We start from the raw sequence: 23699 nt of genomic DNA on the forward strand, positions 1-23699 counted from the left end.
AAAAAAAAAAAAAAAAAAAAACGAAAATCAAAACAAAGCAAAACCACCAGCAAGAGAAAATAGGCACAATAGAATATATAGCTGGTTAACATGTTGAGTGAACATTGTATGTACATTTTTATTATAGTAGTGATTATTATATTATTATATTTAAGATAATGCAGAAGTAGAATAAGTAGCTGAAAATTCATGGTTAAGGGTTAAGCATTAATTAATCTCAGCATTTAGGAGATTGAGACAGAAAAATATTGAATTAGATGCCAGATCTTGTTTCTTAAATACAGTTTTTTGAAGTATTCACTGTTGGACACTTAATTTTGATTCTAAAGTAGTTCTATTACCTTTTCAGAAATGTTTCTAGATTCTATTTGAGCCACCAATAAAATGAATATGGTTAATTCCATTAAAGCTATTTAGTTCTATTTCCTTTTGTCTTCGTCAGATTCAACCATAGATATTAAGTGTAGACCCAGGGCTAAAGAGATTCTTTTGAATCTAGGAATGATGAAGCTTGCTCAAATATGTGTGTTCTAGTTTCTTTGCTTAACAAATTATATAACTTGGTTAACTCTAAACCAAAGACAAATGCTTTTGCAAAATGGCAAAGGATGATGGTGGAATGGGGCAAGTTTGGTCTAGGCAATAGCATTTTTTTCTTGATTTTTCAAGACAGGGTTTCTCTGTGTAGCCCTGGCTGTCCTGGAACTCACTCTGTAGACCAGGCTGTCCTCAAACTCAGAAATCCGCCTGCCTCTGCCTCCCAAGTGCTGGGATTAAAGGTGTGTGCCACCACCGCCTGGCTGGAAAATATCATTAATTCTTAAATAGTTTTCTGAGTTATTTCTAGTTATTTGTGGAATTGACTTCAAAAAGAAATAGAAAGAAATTGATATGTGTAGTAGGCTGAATAATGACATCTCAAAGATGTCATGGCTTCAACCTTACATGGTTAAAACTAGCTTTGCCAATGAGGCTAAGTTAGAGATGGAAATCGTGAATTTAACTTGGATTATCTAATCCCCAGTCTCTGTAAGGAGAAAAGCAAGTTGACAATCATTTGAGAAAGATCTATGAATAAAAGCAGAGTTTGGAGTGATGCTGTTGCAGGATTGGGTCACCAAGCAGATACCCTCTAGAAAGTTGGAAGAGGCGTGAAAATAAACAGTTGCCTAGGGTCCCCAGAAGAAATAGAGCTGCTGTCTGAATTCCAGTCTAATGTGACTCACTGTAGATTTCTGATTCCCGTTTCTGGAACATAACACATCTCTGTTTTAATCCACTATGTTTATGATAATTTGTTACTGTAGCAATAGGAAATGAATGTGACCTATTAGAGTTGTCATTTTTTTTTTTTTTTGGTTAGTCAACAAACACTCCTTGCAATGTGCCAGACCTACACTAAGTGCTAGGAACACAAAAAGGGAGAAAAAGCAGACACAGACAGATTTCATAAAGCCTAAAGTAGAATGAGTATAGTTAGTATATGAGCAAGCCTTGGAGATTGGAGTTAGCAAAAAGATGAAAGGGCTGTTAACTATGGGTTTGTTTAAAGGAAATGAGAGGGTTAGAAGCAGAAGGAAACAGAGGTGCTACTCCTTTACTACCTCGCTATCTTTTTGAACTTATTTTCAGGTGATTTTCTACTTACAAAAGGGTTTCAAAGATATCCTATAAACTAAATTATTGAACTTAATCAGAGTCCATTAGTTTGCCTGCAAATACTCCTCTTTTCAGTTCTTTGATCATGTCCATGTTTCTATACTGTATATACTCCTTTAACAGTATTTTTCCAGTTTTTCCTTGAACTTTCAAAGGGTATTAGCTGTTTCCCCCTCTCCTCTCTCTCTTTCTGAGATGAGGCCTTACTATATAGCTTACAAACACCAAGAACTCATTTTAAAATTCTTCTACTATGATTCTTAAATATCATTATTACAGCATACACTGCCATGGTTGGCTAGCTAAGCTCTGCATTTTTTGTCAAGAATACCACAAAAGTGATGCCTATCTACTTAGTCTGCAATAGCAAGGATACATGATGTTGATATATGTTAATGATAAGGTAGGTAATCATGACCACTTGAGTACTGTCAGATTTTTCCTGTTATCTACTTGTTAGATTAGTAAATATCTTAGAAGTATATACTTTGACACTGGAATACATCTCAAGTAAGTTTTGATACTCTTTGGTGTCTTTACACAGGTAATTTATACTGTGATTATGATCTGTTTGTTTGTAAGACTTACCTAGAACTTAATGGCCCAAGCTGATCTTGAACTTGTGATCCTCCTGCCTGAAATGGCAACTTTCTATTTTCTACTTTCTGCATTTATCAATTGGCATCACCTCTTAGCTTTGTGTAGTCTTTCTCAAATATATCAATTAAGTTTCTAAAAATTAATTAATTTACAAGTACTCTGTCTGCATGTATACCTGCATGCCAGAAGAGGAAAAGAGATAGCTTTAGAGATGGTTACTGGGAATTGAATTCAGTGCCTCTGGCAGAGCAGCCAGTGCACTTAACTGCTGAACTAGCTCACCAGCCCAGCGATTTATTTGTTTCTTTTTATTTTATGTGCTTCTGTGTTTTGCCTAACTATCTGTGTGAGGGCATTGGGTCCCCAGAACTGGAGTTACATACAGTTGTGAGCTGCAATGTACATGCCTGGTGTACACAGAGTCCAGAAAAGGGCACCAATTTGATTCTCTGCAACAAGAGTTACTTATGGTTGTAAACTGTCATGTGGGTGCTGGAAATTGAACTCCAGTCCTCTGGAAGCAATGTATATAATCTCTGAACCATCTTTCTAGCTCTCATATATGTGTATGTTTGTTGTTACTTGTTTTTTCAGACATGGTTTCTTTGTGTAGCCCTGGCTGTCCTGGAACTAGCTCTGAAGACCAGGCTGGCCTTGAACTCACAGAAGTCGGCCTACCTCTGCCTCCCAAGTGCTAGGATTAAAGGTGTGCACTACTACCACCCAGCTTATATAGGTATATACTTTTTTTAGAGGTGAGCACATGGTATTGGATAACTGTAGTAACAAATTTGGAATTTTAGTTTCTTTAAAAACACATAAATATAAGTATGTGTTTTTGTTTTAGTTTCAGAGGCCATTGTCCAGGGGCTCAGTAGTTTGCACAAGGCCCTGTGTTCCATTCCCAGCACTACAAAAAGTACTAAGTGAAGACTATGTAGCTAAAAGGGAACACATTCCAAAGAAACCTAACAATTTATTACTTTTAGTTCTAGAGCAGTTTAATAAAACTTAAGTGTTGGAGGAGTGGCAGTAGTGTGAGAGTGCATAGTGTGGGGTGATGTGTCTCATTGATATTTTTAATTATCTTAGTGACTGGTGGGTTTAGATACAGTAGGGGAAACAAATGGCTACCTTATTTTCTGCTTGTTTTGAAAAGATGTATTTATTTTCATTTTGTGTATATGGGTGTTTTGTCTACATGAATGTCTGTGTACCATGTGTGTTTGGTGCCCATGGAGGCCAGAGGTGGGTGTTGGATCTTCTGGAAATGAAGTTACAGATGATTGTGTGCTTCCTTGTGGGTGCTGGGAATTGAACTCAGGTCCTCTCGAAAAGCATCCAGTGCTCTTAATATTAGACATGAAGTCATAGTGAAATTTAAATGACATAAAATTTCAGTGTTAAAGTGTTAAATCCTACCTAGTTCATGAAGCCTGAGCTGGATGTGGTGGTAGGTGGTACATACCTATAATCCCAACACTTGGGAGGCAGAGGCAGGAGGATTTTGAGTTTCAGGCCAACTTGGACTGCATAAAGAGCTTCTGTCTAAAAAAATCCAACAATAATCACAATAATTATATAACCCTATAAATAATCTTAATATGAAATCCTTATATTGTATAAGAAACAGAAAAATATGTTATATATGAATACAGCAGTTACAGTAGTTAAATTCTTTAGTAAAATTTTAACAAATACAATTCACCAGCACATCTGAGAGTGAGAGTGCATAGGGCATGGAGGCAGAAGGCTCAGTTGTTCAATGTCATCCTGCTTACATGAGACCTCTTCTCAAGGGAAAACAAAACAAACAGCTCTTTCTAACAGTGATAAAATTTAAGGGTGATGTCATATGATGTTGCTAGACATAGTAATAAATAACTTTAATTTCAGTACTTCTGATGCTGAGACAGGCAGATCTCTGTGGGTTCCAGACCAGCCTGGCTTATGTAATGAGACCATATCTCAAAAAACAAACAAAACTAATCAACAGTGTTGATCCATACATACAAATTATGTAGGGAAACATGGGGTCATTTGTTTTTGTCAATACCAGTGATCAAACCCATGGCCTCATTTCATCATTTCTTACTTGGAAAATGCTTAGTACCTGAGCTATATCATCTACATTTCCCTTCAAATTTTTATTTTAATTGGGTTATTGATTGTTAATTAAAATTAGAACCATAATCTGATATCTTCAATATACCTACTGAGATAGCTTAAAATACCCACTGTACTAACTGCTACTGGCTAGCAATGGCTCATATGGAGATATTGGCACATATTGACATTTTTATTATTTTCTATTTTTGCTGAGCTACTAGTAGTTCAATTCTATTTATTTATTTATTTATTTATTTATTTATTTATTTATTTATTTTTGTTCTTTCATAGATCATTCATGGGAATACAGATGATAAAATCATTTTATTTATCTGTCAATGCACAGCAGCTATTAGTTGCCAGAAGTTCCTCAGCTGTGGGTGGAATTTTGTCTAGCTTAAGTTCTACAGGTGCTGTGCATGCTGTCATTACATCTGTGAATACATATGTGCAGCTTCCCTGTTGTATTCTAGAAACACTGTTTTAGTCACCTACCACCTCTTATAATCTTTCTGGACATCTTCTGCAATGATCCCTGAGCCTTAAGAGGAACAGGGTATGATGTAGATGTTCTATTTAAGGGCTTAACATTGTGTAGGCTCTTGTTGTCTGCATGTTGATTATTGTGGGCCTCTTTGTTAATCACCATCTGCTGCTAAAGGTGCACTAATCTATGGGTATAACAGTAAGTCTTTAGGAGGGGTTGGTTTCCTACTATGTTCATTTAGTAGGTTATCTTCTAGGGCCAGTGACCTGTCTAGTCATAGGTTCTTGACTGTGATAACAGTTTGGGCCATTTTTTATGGAAAGTCTTTGAGTAATATTTTCAGAAAAGTTGTGTGGGATGGATGTTTCTCTGTTTTTATTTCTAGAAATATAGGCAGTTTTCCTTTCTTAGCTTAATTGACAGTTTGTCTGACTTCAGAATTTTAGGATCACAGTCCTTTAGAATATTATAAACATTTTGCCTATGACTTTTAGCATTATAATGTAGCAGGTTAGAGGTTCAATGCCTATTTGAAGGTCTTTCATTAGTTAGTAGCCCAATTTTTCTACCTGGAAGCTTAGACCAAGTTTTGACAATTCAGAAATTAAACTGAAAAAAAGTTCTAAGTCTTATTACCTTTTGATTATTCTTGTTCTGATTTTTAGAGATTTCCAAATATGACAACTTCAGGATTTCTTAGGGAAATATTACAGTTATCTGCTGTATTCCTTTTTATAAATTCATTTTGAGATAATGTAAGCACTCTACCACCAAATTATACCCCAATGCCCTTTAGACATTGATGTTATGTAGGTATGTTCATAGCATAGTTGTGAAATGTAACAATAGTTGTTTTATCTCATAGAAGAGTCAAATTAATTGAGAAAGAATGTCAGTAATTCTATAGATATTGAGAAAAATTGATAGGTAGAAGACATATATGCAAACAGTAAAACACTCAGTTGAGCTATTAGAAATGTGCGTGGAAATTTCTGTGGTCTTAACTTGCAGCTTGTTCTTCTACTTTAGGACCGCAAGTTAACTAAAGCTGAGCAGCAACGGTTCAAAGAAGAAGCAGAGATGTTGAAAGGCCTCCAGCATCCCAATATAGTTCGATTTTATGATTCATGGGAGTCTGTATTGAAAGGAAAGAAATGTATTGTGTTAGTGACTGAACTAATGACATCAGGAACCTTAAAGACGTAAGTTGACTCTGATAGTACCAGTTGAGATGAAAATCATTTTAATGAGTCATAAAAGTTATTTATAAAACTTTGGCTTAAGGGTATGTAGAAGGGTTGTGACTATATAGCTCAGTGAAATAGCACTTACTTAGTATGTGGAAGGATTTAGGTCCCATCCCTAGTATTAACAACTACTTATGAAGTGTGTTAGAATATGTAGTACTGAAAAGCTAATGTTTGGGGTCCTAGGGATCAAGCTCAATTGGTTAAATGTTTGCCTAGTGTGCATGAAGCTATGGGTTTAATTCCCAGCACCACATAAAACTAGTAACAGTAGCACCTACCTTTAATGTCAGCACTGGGTGGTGGAGTAGAGGTAGGAGGATCTGGACTTCAGGGTCATTCTTGGCTACATCATGAGTTTGGGGTCAGCCTGAGCTGACCAAGAAATCATGCCTCAAAAACACAAAAAAAGAGGGTTATAGAGATGGCTCAGAAATGAAAGAGCACTTGTTGCTCTTGCAGAGGGTACCAGCACCAATGTGATGGTTTACAACCATCAATAACTCTAGTTCCAGGGAATCCAATGCCCTCTTCTGACATTGGTGAGTACCTGGCAGTCATTTCACACACACACACACACACACACACACACACACACACACACACACACGTATATATGTATTCATGCACATAAAAGCATAACTCTAAAAACACCCCACAAAAGGTAATGTTTTAGAGATGTAGAATTTGAGAATTGAAAATTATTATAGAGAGAATATGATTGCATTTTTTAAAAGATAATTACTTGTTAAGGGTTTTTTTTCAAGCTTACACATCTAGTAAGGAATAACTACTATATAATTATACTCTTTTGTTTGTAATCCATTTTTATTGGTATAAATTGACTGTAAAATCAGTTGTAAATAATTAAATGTGAAGTGTACATTTTTCCTGGCATCTTATACTAAAATTTTCTGTAGCCAAGTTCTCCAGTGTGGGTAAGTAATTATTTGGAAGCAGAGAAGGGCTTTCTTTTGAAAATGGTGCTTCTATTCCAAAAAAGTCATTTTAGTATGATTCTTATTTTGAATTGAAAGTGCTGGACTTTGTAGAATATCTTTTAGAGTAGGTCAAACCATTTCTTTGAGGGGCTATGAGGTGGGATGGTAAACTTAAGTGACCTGTAAGTCACTGAAAGATTAGATTGGAATGAGGCTCTTGATAGATTTTTATTTTGCTACAGCAAACAATAGAAAATAAATCTGGGCTAGAGAAATGGCTCAGTAGTTGAGAGCATATGCTGCTCTTGCAGAGGATCAGAGTTCAAGTCCTAGTGTCCACACTGGGCACCTTACAACTCTATGTAACTTTAGCTCAGGGGTTTAATGCCCTCTTCAAAATGCCCCCACAGACATTTTGCACATGTGCACATTAACAAATAGATAAATGAAAATAAAAAAATAAACCTTAAAAATTATTCAGGGGTAGCAATCATAGTAAATAAGTAGTAACATCTCACTCATAGTGGTATTTGTAGAATAATCTGGGAATGTTTGTTTACACATGAACTTTGTTTCTTTGCATAGGTACTTAAAACGATTTAAAGTCATGAAACCAAAGGTCTTAAGAAGCTGGTGCAGGCAAATTTTAAAAGGATTGCAGTTCTTACACACAAGGACACCTCCTATTATTCACCGGGATCTGAAATGTGACAACATTTTCATCACAGGACCCACTGGATCTGTGAAGATTGGTGATCTGGGACTTGCAACCTTAATGCGCACATCGTTTGCTAAGAGTGTCATTGGTGACTAGTATTTTACAATTTACTTGCTGTGTATTTGATTTGTCAGTTGTATAGGACTGGAACAAAAATGTTAAGTCATCTACTGTCTGGAGCAAAATTTTGGCCACTGCCTGTTTTTTAAGGATTTATTTATGTCACACACATGAATCCATTTACATGCATGCTAGTTTTATTGAGACGGAGTCTTGTATAACTTGGACTCAAACTCACTATGTGGTAAAAGATGGCCTTGAGTTCCTAATCCTCCCTTCTCTTGCTCCTCAGCCTTTCTTTGTATTTGAAGACGTAGACAGTACACTCAACTATTAGTTTGCTTTGAAAGATCAATTATATGAAAATTGACCTATTTCTAATACATCCTAGTGTGTATATTTTGTAGAATGTGTTAAGAATTATTTTTTTTAGATATTTTCTTTATAAGAATGGTTATTTTTTAAATTTATCTTTATTTTACATGTATGGGTGTTTGCCTGCATGTATGTCTGTGTGGTATCTGCATGCCATGCCCACAGAGGTCAGAAGATGGTATTGGAGCCCTTAGAGCTGGAGTTACAGTCAGTTGTGAGCCATTATGTGGGTGCTAGGAACTGAATTCAGGTCTTCTACAAGAGCAGCAAGTACTCTTAACTATCTCTTCAGCCCATCTATTAAGGATTATTGAAAGGTTCTCAGGATTTAAGGAACAAAGTTTACTAAATTAATTTACCCAAATTTGAACTAAAAGTTATAAATAAAATCAGATTTTATCTCTATCTAGCTATCTTTATTTTTTGAGACAGGGCCTATCTATTATGTAATTCTGGCTGACCTGGAACTTGCTATGAACACTAGGCTGGCCTCAAACTTAGACATCCTCCTGCCTCTGCCTCCTAAGTGCTGGAATCAAAGGCTTACATCATAGTGCCTGGCCCTTTCTTTTCTTGAGACAGGATTGCAGTATAGACCAGGCTGACCTTGAGCATACTATATAGCTGAGAATAACCTTAAAATTCTGACCTTCCTCCTGGTTACCATTTAAGTACTAGTATTACAAGTGTGAGCTACCATGCCTGTCTAAATTTGGATTTTTAATATCTTAACCTAACACTGAATGTTTTAAATTGTAGTTCATTAGTACAGATTGTTAAATTTCCTGGTTTTTTTTTTTTTGTTTGTTTGAAAAAGGATCACTCTACATGGCTCAGACTGTCCTGTAATTTATTCTGTAAACCAGGCTGGCCTCGAACTCAGAAATCCACCTACCTCTGCTTCCCAAGTGCTGGAAGTAAAAGTGTGCACCACTATACCTGGCCTAATTTACAGATTTACTTTGAGGGGGCAGAAATTGACAGATAGTTTTTATGGGAAAGAAAGACTTGATGAATGTATTATTCTCTTTAATAAAAATATGGTTGTATTATTTTACAGGTACTCCTGAATTTATGGCTCCAGAGATGTATGAAGAACACTATGATGAATCTGTAGATGTTTATGCTTTTGGGATGTGTATGTTAGAAATGGCTACCTCAGAGTATCCATATTCTGAGTGCCAGAATGCAGCTCAAATATACCGTAAAGTAACCAGTGTAGGTATAATTTTATTCATTTTACTTGACAGATTGCCACATTTTATATTGAGATTGACAAAATTAACTTAGTCAAATTTAATTATGGGACAAAGTGTGTGGCTTAGTAGTAGAATGCTTGACTAGTATAAACAAGACTCTAGTGAAAAAAAATAACCACACCATTATGGTTTAGTTTATATAACAATGTTAGTTTAACAATTGCATTTAGAAAAGCTTTAGATTTATAAAGGTTTCTATTTATGTACTTGAACTCTATTGGGGTCATATAAAATGTTCTACATTACTTTGTAGAAAGCATACAGGTATATTATCTTTATAGTAAAATTTTAGATATTAGTTGGTCTTAATTTTGTTTTGTTTTTTTCTGAGGCAGGGTATCAGTAAGTCACTATGTACCTCTGCCTGTCTGGGAACTCACTCTGTAGACCAGGCTGGACTCAAACTCAGAGATCTGTCTGCCTCTGCCTCTCAAGTGCTGGGATTAAAGGCGTGCGCCACTATGTCTGGCTTGATTGGTCTTTGATTTAAAAGGTGGATAATAAAGACTGACTAGAGAACTTGAAGGCCTATAATACTTCTAAGTGCCCAATTATGAAAAAGCTCTCAATATGTAGTTTTAGAGGTAAAACATTTGAATCCTCTGCTATGAATAATTTTTTTTTTTTATGTTAGAAATTGCAAGGACGGCAATGACAAGAAGTGTTCGCTACTCTCTGAGAGCTTACTTTTCTAGGAGGAGAATAATATAAATTAAGATATGTTGTGGATAGCCCTGGGACTATTTGTAATTTGATGTTAATTCTCTTTTCCTGTGAGGGGCTGCAAACAAGGAATGAGTCAGCACTCAGGTGGTTTTCTGTAAACCTTCTTCCCACCTTAATGTATAAAATAAAGACTAGAGCCAGTGATTGGGCAAATTAAGGGAAGGTGGAGCTGAAAGTTGTTAAAAGAAGGGAGTGGGAGAGAGGTGGGGACAGAGGAGGAGGTGGAAAGAAAGCAGAGCAGGAGCTTGTGGCCTGGAGAAACTGCAAGTTTATATAAGAGGCCTCATAGATGGGGAAGATGGTAGTGTAGTGGTAGATCTGCCCAATCTAGGTGCACAGCTTGTATTCATATTAATTGAGTTGTGTTTTCATTGCCAGGGCATATTTAGGTTGGAGATTTACCACAACAAAGATATAACTAGTAAGATATGGTGGTGCACACTTGTAATCCTAGCACTTGGGAGGCTGAGGAAAGAGGGTTGTAAGTTTGAGGCAAGCCTGAGCTACATTATGAAACCCAATTCTGAAACTAAGAAAAAGGAAGTATAAAATAAGTGTAGAAATTAGTTCTGGTTCTTTCTCCCGGCTCCATGTTCCCAGAAATAAGACTCAGACTCAAAATATATTTACAAATACCTTGGTCATATTGCTAGGCTCTTCTCTGACGAGAATAATAGCTAAAATAATGCAATTATTTTAACCTACATTCTGTAACAAGTATCCATCTCTTTACATCTTCCCAGGCAGATCTCACTCACCTCACTCTTCCAGAATTCTTTCTTCTCCCAGATGTCCCACCTTCCATTTCCTGTCTAAGTCATAGGCCATAGGCTTTTTAATTGACAAGAGATGCATCTATATAATATACAAGATATTCTCTCTACACTTTTCTTTTCTAGTCCAATAAAAGGCTCTTTTCTTTCAAATATAAGTTGAATACAATTATAAAAATTATAAAACAATTATGAAAACTATTAGGTAAGTAATTATGAATGTAAATACATTCATAATTTCTAGTCCATTTATATTTGGCAACTTAGATAAAATATTCTACCATTTATCCCATCTTAGTGAGTTTAGAGTTCTGTTTCTACATCATTTTCTATCCTAACTTGTCTGAAAAACATCTTCTTAGACCTAGAACTTCCTTTTAAATCCTAAACAACTTAAGCTTATAGTAAGACTATGACTATCTAGTCTTCAGCCCCATCAGAGACCTGAGAAGGAATGGTACCTGAGTATATAGGAAACACAGAGACACACCTTCTAAAACTTATAAAATGACAGAGACAGCTAACTGCCTGGACGGTCCCAAATATTCTCTATAACATTGGAATATCTGTCTTTGGCCTTCTGGCCCAGACTATCTGACAGACTTTATGTGAAGCAGGAATTATAAAGGACTTGCTTACCCTGTATTGGCAGGGCTTGGTAGTAGACTTTCCTGTGTCTATTTGTCCTTTCTGGTCAGATTTGTCTGTATGTAGTTGAAGCCTAGACATTTTCTTTGCCCAGTGGCTAGTTTCCCATAATTGAAGCAATTCCATATGGAGGTTATTGATGATCATCATCTTCTTTGAAGTGGAATGGGTGTACTGTGTGGAACAGACCTGTCTCATAGTCAAAAGATCTTTTAACAATGAAAGAATTTTAAATGCCATTTTCTGTGGATCTCTGAGGTTTTTGAATACCAACTATCTATAGTACATTTAAATTGCAAACATTGTTTATTCTTAGCTATTTACTATTTGAACAACATTGAGAACATTTTACTATAATTAACTAGTATCTAATATAACCATGAGTTTGACTATTAATTTGCATTTCTTAATGATCCCTAATAGTTCACAGCTTGCACTTTTTTATCATCCCTAACAGTTTGTAATAGCTTTTGTAAGGATCAGAACTTTATATTGTATCTTTAAAAATATAAGTACAGGGGCTAGAGAAATGGCTCAGCGGTTAAGAGCACTGACTGCTCTTCCAAGGGCCTAAGTTCAAATCCCAGCAATCACATGGTGGCTCACAACCATCTGTAATGAGATCTGACGCCCTCTTTTGGTGTGTCTGAAGACAGCTTCAGTGTACTTACATATAACAATCAATAAATGTTTCAAAAAAAGGATGTAAGTACAATGCCTCAAATAAACATACATTATATGTATCAAAAATAACCTTAAATTTGCATCAATATATAATAACCTATACCAGTGTATCAAAAATAACCTTATTTCTGTATCCATTTACAAAATTCTCTTCCAGTTTAAGGCTGTGGCTATAAAATAGTTTTTTTGTTGTTGTTTAAGAGTAGATTCTATCCCTATTTGTCTAATTTCCTATAATATTCCTATATCCTCCTTTTTTTCCTTTTGACCTCTTTCTCTTACCTAAGTAAGATAGATAAAGGGGAAGAGAAAAGAGATCCCAAATCTAACTTCTCTTTTTTGTTTCCTCTCTATCCAGACCATAATTGTGATCATCCCCTAAAATGACAACATATCTATAACTCATAAAATGATCTAAACCACTACAATTTAAAACTTGGGACGATGGTCTTATAATTGCTTCTTGCTGAATTGGGAGGAAGGATTCCTTTTGGGGGCCCAAGAAAATTAGAAAGATGGTTAGTCTTAAGAGAGCTAGCTGCCATCATTTGTTGTCCAGTCTCTATGTGTTCATTAAGTTCAGAAGTCCTGATTGGAACAGTCTGAAAGGCTGGATGAACTAAGGTCATCTGGGGTCAGCAGCCCTCTTGAAGCGGTTTTGAAAGCAACTCTCTGGAGGAAACAGCATCAATTAAGGATTATTTCCTCTTTTTTTTGAGCAGGTGAAAGACAACTTTCTTTCTTTAGAAATCATTTTAGGAAATCAAATTGCAATATTAATATCCACTCATGAGATATGAAAGGATGGCATGCAATAATAAGTCACGAGAATTCTGTAGCCAACAAGATTTATTGACCATGTAAGCCAAAGTTATGGCTAGAGACATTTTAATGTCATAGCCAGTTTCAAGGCTGTTCTTATATAGAGGGGTGAACAAATCGTGTTACCTGTCCTCTTTGGTCTTTTTGATTTCTTTCTTCTTGTCTATAGCCAAGATTTTCAGGGGGTCTTGCTCTATCAAATCTGATTTTTATCAGTTTGGACAGAATCCATAATTTTTATTTTCCTGTGGAAACAAGAGCATTTTCTCTCTCCTAACGTATTTGTCTCTGGGAGATTTCTTATCCCTTTTTGTTTATTAAACATCTCTTTCTTACATCTGCTCCTGTATCCATTAAACCTTTGGTCTCTCTTGAGTTTTCTGTTTATCTATTAAAGTTGTTCTGGTTTTGCTATCTGGGTTATTAGTGTTTATATCCAGAGCAGTGTTGTTTAATTGTTCTGATGATGAGTTTCTCTGTTGTTGACCTGAGATGGCTGATTTGAATTTCATATTGGGGCCTCTTAGGACATTTTAAAACAAGGGCTTACCTTGTTTGTCCTTTGTTGATCTACATTCAGTAGTCCAGTACTGGCCTTTGCCACACCTTGTGCATATTTCAGAAGACTGGAGCCTCCTTTTTAGATTTTCTCTAGGAAAAAAAATCATTGTTTCTAGGAGTACCTTGCCTACAATCTCTTTTTAAATGACTTTGGTTGCCACAATTAAAACATTGGCAGTTTGAGTTTTCTTAAAGCCTTTAGGGATTCTTTTATCTATTAAAGTTGCATTCTTATATTTTTAAATTCAGCCTTTCTTTTGGATATCATCTAAATTCTTCCTGAGGGTAGCCATTGTCTATTGTGATTTGTTATATAGTAACCAGATAAGCTAAGGTTGGTTTTCTAATAATCTTTGGCTGACTTTTCTAATTTTCATTATATGGTGGTGCAATAGGCTTTAAATTTACCTTATCTTTCTAGATTTTATTTATACTCTTTTCTTACTTTTCTTCTAAAGCCTGTAAGTCCTGTATTTGATTTTCATATTTTTCCTTTTCTTGCATCTGTACTTGTTAGTATTTTCCTCATTTTTAATTATAAAAATTTCAATTTTTCTTCTAAGGCCTGTATCTGGTTTTCATATTTTTCATTTTTTCATGTATCTGTACTATGTTAGTATTTTGGCCATTTTCATCTATAGAACATTGTGCCTGTTTTCTATTTTTTGTTTTCAATATTTCATTTTTTCTTTGTTTTATATCTAACATTTTAATATCTTTTTTATTCTGATGTATTAATTTTGGCAAAGTCTCTTAAGCTTCTTTTTTTCCCCTAAAGCCCTGTTTTTCAAAAAGACATAGCAATCTAAAATGCTTGTCTTGTGCTGTTTTGGGAAGTTTCGGTTTTGATCTGTTTTTGTTCTTTCTTTTTTAAAGAGACCAGACCTCTTGTCTAGCTAGTGTGACACCAGGCTTATTAGGATAAGAATGAAACTTGCAATAACTTTAAATGGCCATGTTTTAATATCCTCCATATCTTCTATCTCCCTTGAACCATTTAGAATAGTATTACATAGAGGTTAAAAGATCTTCATTATATATTTCATATTTATGTGTTTTATTTCTTTAAAATTATCAGTTCAATGTATTTATATCTATGATGTTTTATATTTAGTTCCTTTTGTTTTTAAGATAAAACTATAAATTTTAAATAATTTTACCTGTTGGGAGATCTGTTCTTTGTCTGAGTTTGAATTCTTTTTTTTAAAGATTTATTTATTTTATGTGTGTGAGTACATTGTAGCTGTACAGATGGCCGTGAGCCATCGCGTGGTTGCTGGGAATTGAACTCAGGACGGCCCTGCTTGCTCCGGAGTAATACACTGCAGCTGTCTTCAGATGCACCAGAAGAGGGCGTCAGGTCTCATTACGGTTGGTTGTGAGCCACCATGTGGTTGCTGGGTTCTGTTTTTATGCTATCAGCAGTTCTGCCCCATAGGGAAGAGGTGTGTTTCTGCCTTTTACCTGTAACTTGGAATACACTACCAGATTCTAATTCCTCACCCATTCGGGGAAATTGTAGGGTTAAAAGCGTCTGACCAGGAGGAGCCCCTTTGGTCTGGTCAAGTAAGTTGGCTCTGCACACCCTAGGAAGACTTTGGCTTGAGAGAACAGTTCTGTTAACTTTTTTTCCTTCCTTCCTTTCTCCCTCCCTCCCTCCTTCCTTCTTTCCTTCTTTCCTTCCTTCCTCCCTCCCTCCCTCTCTCTCTCTCTCTCTCTCTCTCTTTCTTTCTTTCTTTCTTTCTTTCTTTCTTTCTTTCTTTCTTTCTGCAAGACTTTTGCATGAGAGTCAGGCCCCCAGCTGGCCTTGTGGTAGCTCAGGAGGTCTGTACCATATGTCCCAGGCAGTGGTCTGAAACTCTACAGAATAAAAGTAAATGAGAGCTGGTTCCTCCCACTCCACTGCCTCTGTGATCTGCCCTTGGGGGAAGCCCCAAGTTCTGTGTTCTGTATTTAAATTCATTGGGAGCTTCTTTTAAAAATCATCTTCTATACTGTCTCTCTGCAGGCTCCTGCTCCATGACTAGTAGCCATTTGTCTTGTGCTGTTTTGGGAAGTTTGGGCTTTGATCTGTTTTCTTTCTTTCTTTCTTTCTTTCTTTCTTTCTTTCTTTCTTTCTTTCTTTCTTTCTTTCTTTCTTTCTTTCTTTCTTTCTTTCTTTCTTTCTGAGACCAAATCTCTTGCTAGCTAGCCTGACACCCCACCCCCACCCTACCCCAACTACCCGGTTTTTACTCTTTTAAGGTTGTAATCTTGGGTTCTAATTGCTGTAAGTTGAGCACCACTTTGTAGAGTTCCTGGTTCTTCCTCCCAGCCCCATCCCATGATACTTGCCTATTATTATTGATCTGGTTCTTTGGGCTTTAGGTATGTTTCCATGATCTCTCTGGACTTCTTCTTCAAGGGTCCAAATCCTCCGTCCTGCCAGCTGATCTGAATCTCCCTCTCTCCTTCACCTCCCTTTGGTTGGTGGATGGCCCTCCCTATTCTCTATTCTGCCCAGCCATTGGGTGATGAGCATTTATTGACAAGGCAGAGAATAAATGGTAAGAATTGTTTATACAAACTTGAGACAGGAGATTCTTGGTATAAGCATCACAATGCCCTGTCCCTATTGAAACAAGATAAGAGGGCAGAGAAATCACATTTCAATAACACAAGGTAAACTTTACCCGTGATGTACAAAAACATTATGCCTACAGATATGAGTGTAATAAGGGATATAAAAGGTAGAATTGGAGTGTTTTCATTGTCTAGGGTGGACTACTTCATGTCTGGCTAGGTGGCTAGATATAAACCGTGAAAGAGACTATTAGTGTTTCTGGAAGCTAATAATAAGAATCATTTTAAAAATTATTATAAATTAGACAAATGACAATTGTATATGTTTATAGGATACAACATGATACAATGTAAAACTGAGGTAGCTTTACATGTCACCTCACTTACCATTTTTTGTGCTGAGACACTTAAAATTTACTTTTTAAGTTACTTTATAATATTGTGTGCATTACTGGCCATAGTCATCATACTGTAGAGTATATTTCAAAGCTTATTCCTACTGTTTAATTACAACTTATACCCATTAAGTAACAATTCCTAATTCCTTCCCAGTCTCTGATAAGAGCATAGAAAAAGAGCTACAATGTTCTTTTAGTTTGTGTCCTTAATGTAAAGAGCACCAAATAGAAAATATTTTGTGCTTGATTTATTTGTTTGTTTTTTAAGAATTATTTATTTTATGTATATGAGTATACGGTAGCTATCTTCAGACATACCAGAAGAGAGCATCGGATCTCATTACAGATGGTTGTGAGCTACCATGTGGTTGCTGGGAATTGAACTCAGGATCTCTGGAAGAGCAGTCAGTGTATATAACCACTGATCAATCTCTCCAGCCCTGTGTGCTTGGTTTGTAAGTTTTAGTTCTCTGTTTTCACTTACATAGGTATAAATTACCCAGGAAATCAGGGAGAGGTCAGTGGGAATATCAGAAAGGACTTTTTCTATGAATAGAATAGCATTAGCACATCTCACTAAGTTGCTGAGGGTGGCCTTGAACTCATGGGCATTCTACCTTCGCCTCCCAATATTCACAATATATATATTTGTGTTCTAACACTGATCCATACTCTTAGTATAATTGTAATTTTGAATGACTATTATTTTATACTGATGTGTAAAAATGCCATATCACAATTTATATTTCCACCTCTCTCAAAGCTCCTTGAATTTTGTATCCAAATTAATTCCAATCCTGCTAGATTTATGTGGTATATGATAAAAAGACTTTATGAGTCTGTATTATATAAGCTAGTATGATGGGTGTAGGAGTAAATCTTAGATTGTCTTAATCAATGGCAATTATTCTACTCCCAGCTTGATTTGCAAATTTCTGTTTAATGACTGCAATAATACTTGAATTATTTTAAAGCCTAAAACTTATAAACAAAAGGTAGTAAAATATAAAATGTGGAGATTCAGGTAAATAACATGCTTATTATAGGAAAATTATAAATTGTCTATACACCATATGCATGTCTTTAATTTTTTTCTTCTTCTTTTTTTTTTCTGAGACAGGGTTTCAGCCCTGTCTGTCCTGGAACTCACTCTGTAGACCAGGCTGGCCTCGAACTCAGAAATCCGCCTGCCTCTGCCTCCCAAGTGCTGGGACTAAAGGCGTGCGCCACCACTGCTTGGCTGCATGTCTTTAATTTTAAGTGTACATATAAAGTAATCGTTACTTTCTTGGCATTTTTCACAGCATGTATCATTTTAATTTGTTCTTATTTATCTTCTGTCTCACTACTTCTCCTATCTCCCCTGCCTACATCTTGCTGGTCTTATACCCTTACTAATATTCCTTTCTCTGCCTTTTTTTTTATCACTTGTATTCCATTATTCCCAATTCTCACACTTCCTTTTTAGGGCCTCCTTTCTTCTCACCCTCACACACAACATACACATATATGCAAAGACATTAACATCCCAATTATAGTAGAAGAAATCTTGCATTCTGGCTTATTTTACATGACATAACGATTTCCAGTTTCATCCATTTTCCTGCAAATGCCATGATTTCATTATTCATTACAGCTGAATATAATTCCGTTGTACATTTGTACCACACTTTCATTATATAGTTATTTGTGGAGAGACATTGAGACTGGTTCATTTATTAGCTGTTTTGGATTGTGTATCAATAAACTCGGTAGTAAATAAACTCTGAGGTTTGTTGACTGAAGAGACCTTTGTATATATATACCCTGTAGTGTTATGGTATGGTAGTTCTATTTTTAGTTTTTTTGAGGAGCCTCCACTCTGATTTCTATAATGATTGCAATACATTACATTCCTGCTAGCAATCAATAAGGTTTCCACTTTTTCCACATACTTGTCAGCATTTGTTTTTATTTCTTTTGTTTTGTTTAGTTTTAATTAGCTCTTTGAGAATATCATGCAGTGTATTTTGATCATATTCATCTTCCCTCCCCCAACTCTTCTTGGATCTATCCTCCTTTCCTTTCTCATCCAATTTTGTGTCCATATATTATTGCCATGTCTGCCCTAACCCTAAGGCCTATTTGTGCTGCCCGAATATTCTTGGATGTGTCCAATGAAGCATGGTTGCTTATTACAGTATTAGAGAAAACCAACCCATCTATCAGCTGCTAAGAAATTCCAGTAGCTCCTTGTCTAGGAGTGAAACTTTATGTCCACTCCCCTCTCCATTGCTGAGATTTGATCTGGCTTAGACTTGCACAGATCTCATGCATGCTGTCACAACCACTGTGAACTTGTATGTGTAGCTTCCTTGCTGTGTCCAGAAGACACTGTTTCCTCTTAGTCATCCCAATGCCTTTGGCTCTTCTGTCTCCTCTTTCTCAAGGATCCTTGAGCCTCATGAGGAGGGATTGTGGTATAGAGGTCCCATTTAGGGCTGAAGAGTCCACAGTCTCTTATACGCTACATCCGAGCCAGTTCTGGGTCTCTGTGTTGATCATCATCTACTGCAAACAGGCTTCTCTGATGAGGGTTGAGAGATGCCTTAATCTATGGCTAACTTTAGAAAATTATTGTTTATTTTCATCTTGTTTTATTTTTAAATTAACTTACAAAGGAATACATTCCGTTATGGCATTCTCATGCATACTTCACTTTGGTTGATTTCCCTTCCCTCTTCTCGCCCCCTCCACCACCCTCCCCCCCACCCCCGTTTCCAGCTTTTACTACTGTACCTTTCTTCTCCCAATATTCCCCCTTCTACTTTCATAGCTCATGTATTTATTATGCATTTATATTTCTTCTCTTCTAAAATTTTATTTGTTTATTTATTTATAATTTCATACCAATATTTTTTCATAGTGTTATACATATATTAATGTATTTTGATCTTATTCACCAATTATTCTCTCATATCCCCTTTTACTGCAGACTAAACCCCTTCCTGAATTCCCTCCCACTCCTGTGTCTTTTTCTTTTGTACCTCACTGCATTTAACTTGGGTTCCTTGTGTGACCATGGGTGGAGTATTATTTACTTGAACAAGTGCAGCTTTACAGTGGCTACACCACTGAGGAATATGACTCCTCCACACCCCAGCAACCATTATCTGCCTCTAGTTTCTCAGGGAAAGGTGTAACATTTTGAACCCCTTCTCTGTCCATGTTGATGTCCCCCAAAATCTTTCTTTTTAGGTTACAATGCAATATAATGGGTTTTCATCATGGCTTTGTTTACATATATACAAGTAAACTTCATTCTCATGTGTTTTTCCTTTATCCCTGGCCTTCCCCATGTCTCCCTTCCCACTATAGCCTGTTCCCTTTGTTCCACCAATTAGTCCTTTTCTGTTTTCCTATTATATGTGTTTGCTTATTTTGAAACAGGGTCTCATCTCATGATAAACTGTGTAGCCCTGTTTATCATGGAACTCTCTATGTAGACCAGACTACCCTTGGACTCAAAGAGATAATTTGTTACCCTCTCCATTTTTTTTAAAAGTTATCTTCATATCTCATGATCCTCTTTCAAATTTTGCCACCTATAAACGCACACATATAAATACACACACACACATATATAATCTTAAATGTAGGTTCCACATATAAGCAAACCCATGTGGTATTTGTCTTAACAAGCCTGGATTATTTTGGTTTTCATTTACATCCATTCTGTTGAAAATGTCACAATCTTGTTTTATTTTAGGGCTGCTCCCAAATTCCATTATATATGTATGTACCACATTTTCTTTATCTATTCATCTGTTGATGAATGTCTAGATTGATTTTTTTGCTATTGTGACTATTGTGAATAGTGTGGCAATAAACAGAGATGTACAGTTACACCTGTGGTATATTGATGTAGCATCCTTTGAGTGCTGGGAATCAGACTTGAATTTTTTGAAAGAACTGCAAGTTCTCTGAACTTCTGGACTTGCTCTCCAGCTTTTATTCTTATTACTTTTTATTATTTGTATATGTCACGTAGTTTTATGCAAATGAGTGCAAGTTGCTGTGGCAGCCAGAAGAAGGAATCCTATCCCTTGGAGCTGGAGTTATTTATAGGTAGTTGTGAGCTGCACCTAGCATCAGTGTTGGGAACTGAACTTGAGTTCTCTGCAAGGATAGTATACACTCTTAACTGCTGACTTATCTGGAATTACAGATGGTTGTAAGCCCCCATGTGAGTGATGAAAATTGAACCCATGCCCTCCAGAGAACAGCATATGCTCTTAACAGTAGAGTCATATTTTCAGTTTCTCTGTCTTTCTACTTTGAGAACTGTCTATTCAGATCATTTATCAATCTTTTCACTTAAAGGTCTTTTGATAGTGTTTAGTTTTTGGAGTTCTTCATATATTTTAGATATACGACATGTGATGTTTAGCTGTCAAAATCTGTACAGGTGAAAGACCTATCTTTATACTTTACAAACTTTTAAAATATTAATCATCCTTCTTGGAGGATGAGGCCATGGATTTCAAGTATTTCACTGGATGTTCTGAAGTTTTTAAATCTATAGAAGTGTATAGCAGATAGAGGGATATGGAGGTTGATCTGCCTTCTGACCTAAAGCTCAAGGCTATCAGATTCTAGGGTTATTCTCAGGTGATGAAGTCTGCTACTTTGACTGAGAGCAGGATTACTTTTCCTTACATTTCTCTTTGTTAGCCAAGCCTCCTGCAACCTGCCCTTCTTGGCTTGTTGGTCATGGCCTTCAGCTCTCTACAAGTGCTTCCTAGGACTGGGTCTTGTCCTGTGGCTCTTGTAAGTTAAATTCAGGCTCCCTCTCTTAATTTTTCCCCTATTTTGAGGCCCTTAGTGTAGCTCAGTTTCTAGTAACTGCCCCCCCCCCCCGATGAAGCCCCTCCAAGTCAGTATGACGGGAATGGAATTCCTCACCATTCACTGAAGGAGTCACTGTCTGCTCTGAACTGGTTTTGAGACTTGGGAAGGCTGTGAGCTTATTCTAAGAGTGGGACTTCCAGTGTCTTTTCTCTAGGACCCATGGCTCACCTTCTGGAGGCTTCAGCTGCTTTTCCTTTTGTCAGAGATCAGCACTCCTGGAATTGTGAGGAGTTTGGCTTCTTTCTGTATGTTTTCCAGCTTTTCCTCTGCACTTTTCAAGTAGTACATCTTGTGACTTTCTGAAGTTTCTCATGTCTTTTTCTCTTTAGGATAGTCAATTTTATTCTGACTTTTCCCCTTTAGTGAGTCACACAGCAGTAGCTGCCCTGCTACCACCTTAACTATAGCTTTGTTGCTGTTGTTGTTTTAACACTCTGGATTATGTTTATTTCTTATTAGAATCCTAGAACCTAATAATTAACCTAAAAAGAAATTATTTCAATGTATTAGTATTGCTTAAGTAGAAAAAAAGGCTTTACATATTTATTTATGCATTTTCATACTTTATCATATAAAATTATATCTATGTAAACATACATACTTTGTTTATAGCACTAGCCATTTTAAAAGACTTAGAAATATATTAAATTCAGACTACTTGAAATAGAGAATCTATTATTTTTCTAAGTTATATTTACTTTGACTCTAACTACCCCAGGATGACCTTGGACTTCTGATCCTCCTGCTTTCACTTCTCCAGTAGTGGAATTGCAGCCATAGGCCATTATGCTGGGCTTCAAGAGTTTTTTAAACCACATTCATTTTGCTTGGCTTGGTAAAGCATGCCTGTGGTCCCAGCTATTTGGGAATTTGAAACAGAAAATCATGAAATTGAGGCCATCCTTGCCACATAAGTGAGATCCTGCCTGAAATCATACAAGCAGATAAACCTACTTTTTCTCCGATTCAAAAATAGTTACTATATTTGCTTTTTTAAGGCTTTTTTAAATTTTACTTTTTAAAATGTACTTCATTCATCTTGTGTGTATGTGTATAAGTGTGTACACACATACATGAGCATGTGTATAAGTGTGTGTGTGTGACAGAGTGCTTCTTGCAATCACGTTCTTGAGTATGGAGGTTAAAAGACAGCTCTTAGGAGTCAGTTCTCTCTTGATACATTGTAGGCCGGGGACTGGAACTCAGATCAAGCCATCTCACTGCCCTTCCCCCCCCCCCCCATTTTATTTATTACGTGTTGGGTGTTGCATATTGTCAGAATGTGAGTGTGGAAGTCATGTGGCAGCATGTGGGAGTCAGTTGTCTTCCTTCTACCTTTTGGTAGTCCAGAGATTGAAGTCAGATCATCATATATGGTGGTAAGCACCTTTAATTTGCTGAGTAATCTTGCAGACCCATTATTAAATATCCTTCTTTAAAAAATATTTATATGTATGTGTTTATAAATGAGTGGTTGCATACATGTTGATAAATATCTTTGGAGGTTAGAAGAGGCTATCAGATCTCCTGAAGCCAGAGTAACATATTGTGATTTACTCAGTATGGATTCTGATAATTGAACTCAGGACCTCTAGAAGAGCAAGCAGCAAGTGCTCTTAACCACTGAGCTATCTCTCTAGGTCCTATTATGTTTTCTTTTTTTAAAAGATTTACTTATTTTATATATGTTAGTACACTGACACTCTCCAGACACACCAGAAGAGGGCATCAGATCCCATTACAGATGGTTGTGAGCCACCATGAGGTTGCTGGAAATCAAACTCAGGACCTCTGGAAGAGCAGTCAGTGCTCTTAACCACTGAGCCATCTCTCTAGCCCCTATTATGTTTTCTTAATTAGGAATATGACACACACACACACACACACACACACACACACACACACATACATGCACACGTGCATACACTCACTTGGCATCTTGTTTCCCCTCCCCTTATTATTTCATATAAAATTGTGAGAATTCCCTATAGCATTAATTAAAATAGTATTTTTAGTCTATATGTGCCTCAGTTATTAATGTAGATTACTTACAATTTCCAGTAATTTATGGAGTTCTGATAAAGATCCTTTTTTTTCTTTTTTATTAGATGTTTTCTTATTTACAGTATGTCCTTTCCCGGGTTCCCTTCCTCCCCACCCCCAAAAAAATAAAAGAAAAA

The 23699-nt window shown here is 36.3% G+C and overlaps 1 protein-coding gene across 6 annotated transcripts in view; it reads left to right on the forward strand.

Moving 5' to 3' along the window:
- Wnk3 (WNK lysine deficient protein kinase 3) overlaps positions 1-23699 on the forward strand; it is a 149132-nt gene that overhangs the window by 48343 nt on the left and 77090 nt on the right. For all 6 annotated transcript variants that reach the window (XM_031369026.1, XM_031369025.1, XM_031369023.1 and 3 more), the window contains 3 exons: positions 5885-6057; positions 7629-7849; positions 9257-9414. In XM_031369026.1, coding sequence (XP_031224886.1) covers positions 5885-6057; positions 7629-7849; positions 9257-9414 — 552 coding nt within the window. The remainder of the gene's footprint in view (positions 1-5884; positions 6058-7628; positions 7850-9256; positions 9415-23699) is intronic.

Source organism: Mastomys coucha, chromosome X (assembly GCF_008632895.1).
Source record: "Mastomys coucha isolate ucsf_1 chromosome X, UCSF_Mcou_1, whole genome shotgun sequence".
NCBI classification, from domain to species: Eukaryota; Metazoa; Chordata; class Mammalia; order Rodentia; family Muridae; genus Mastomys; species Mastomys coucha.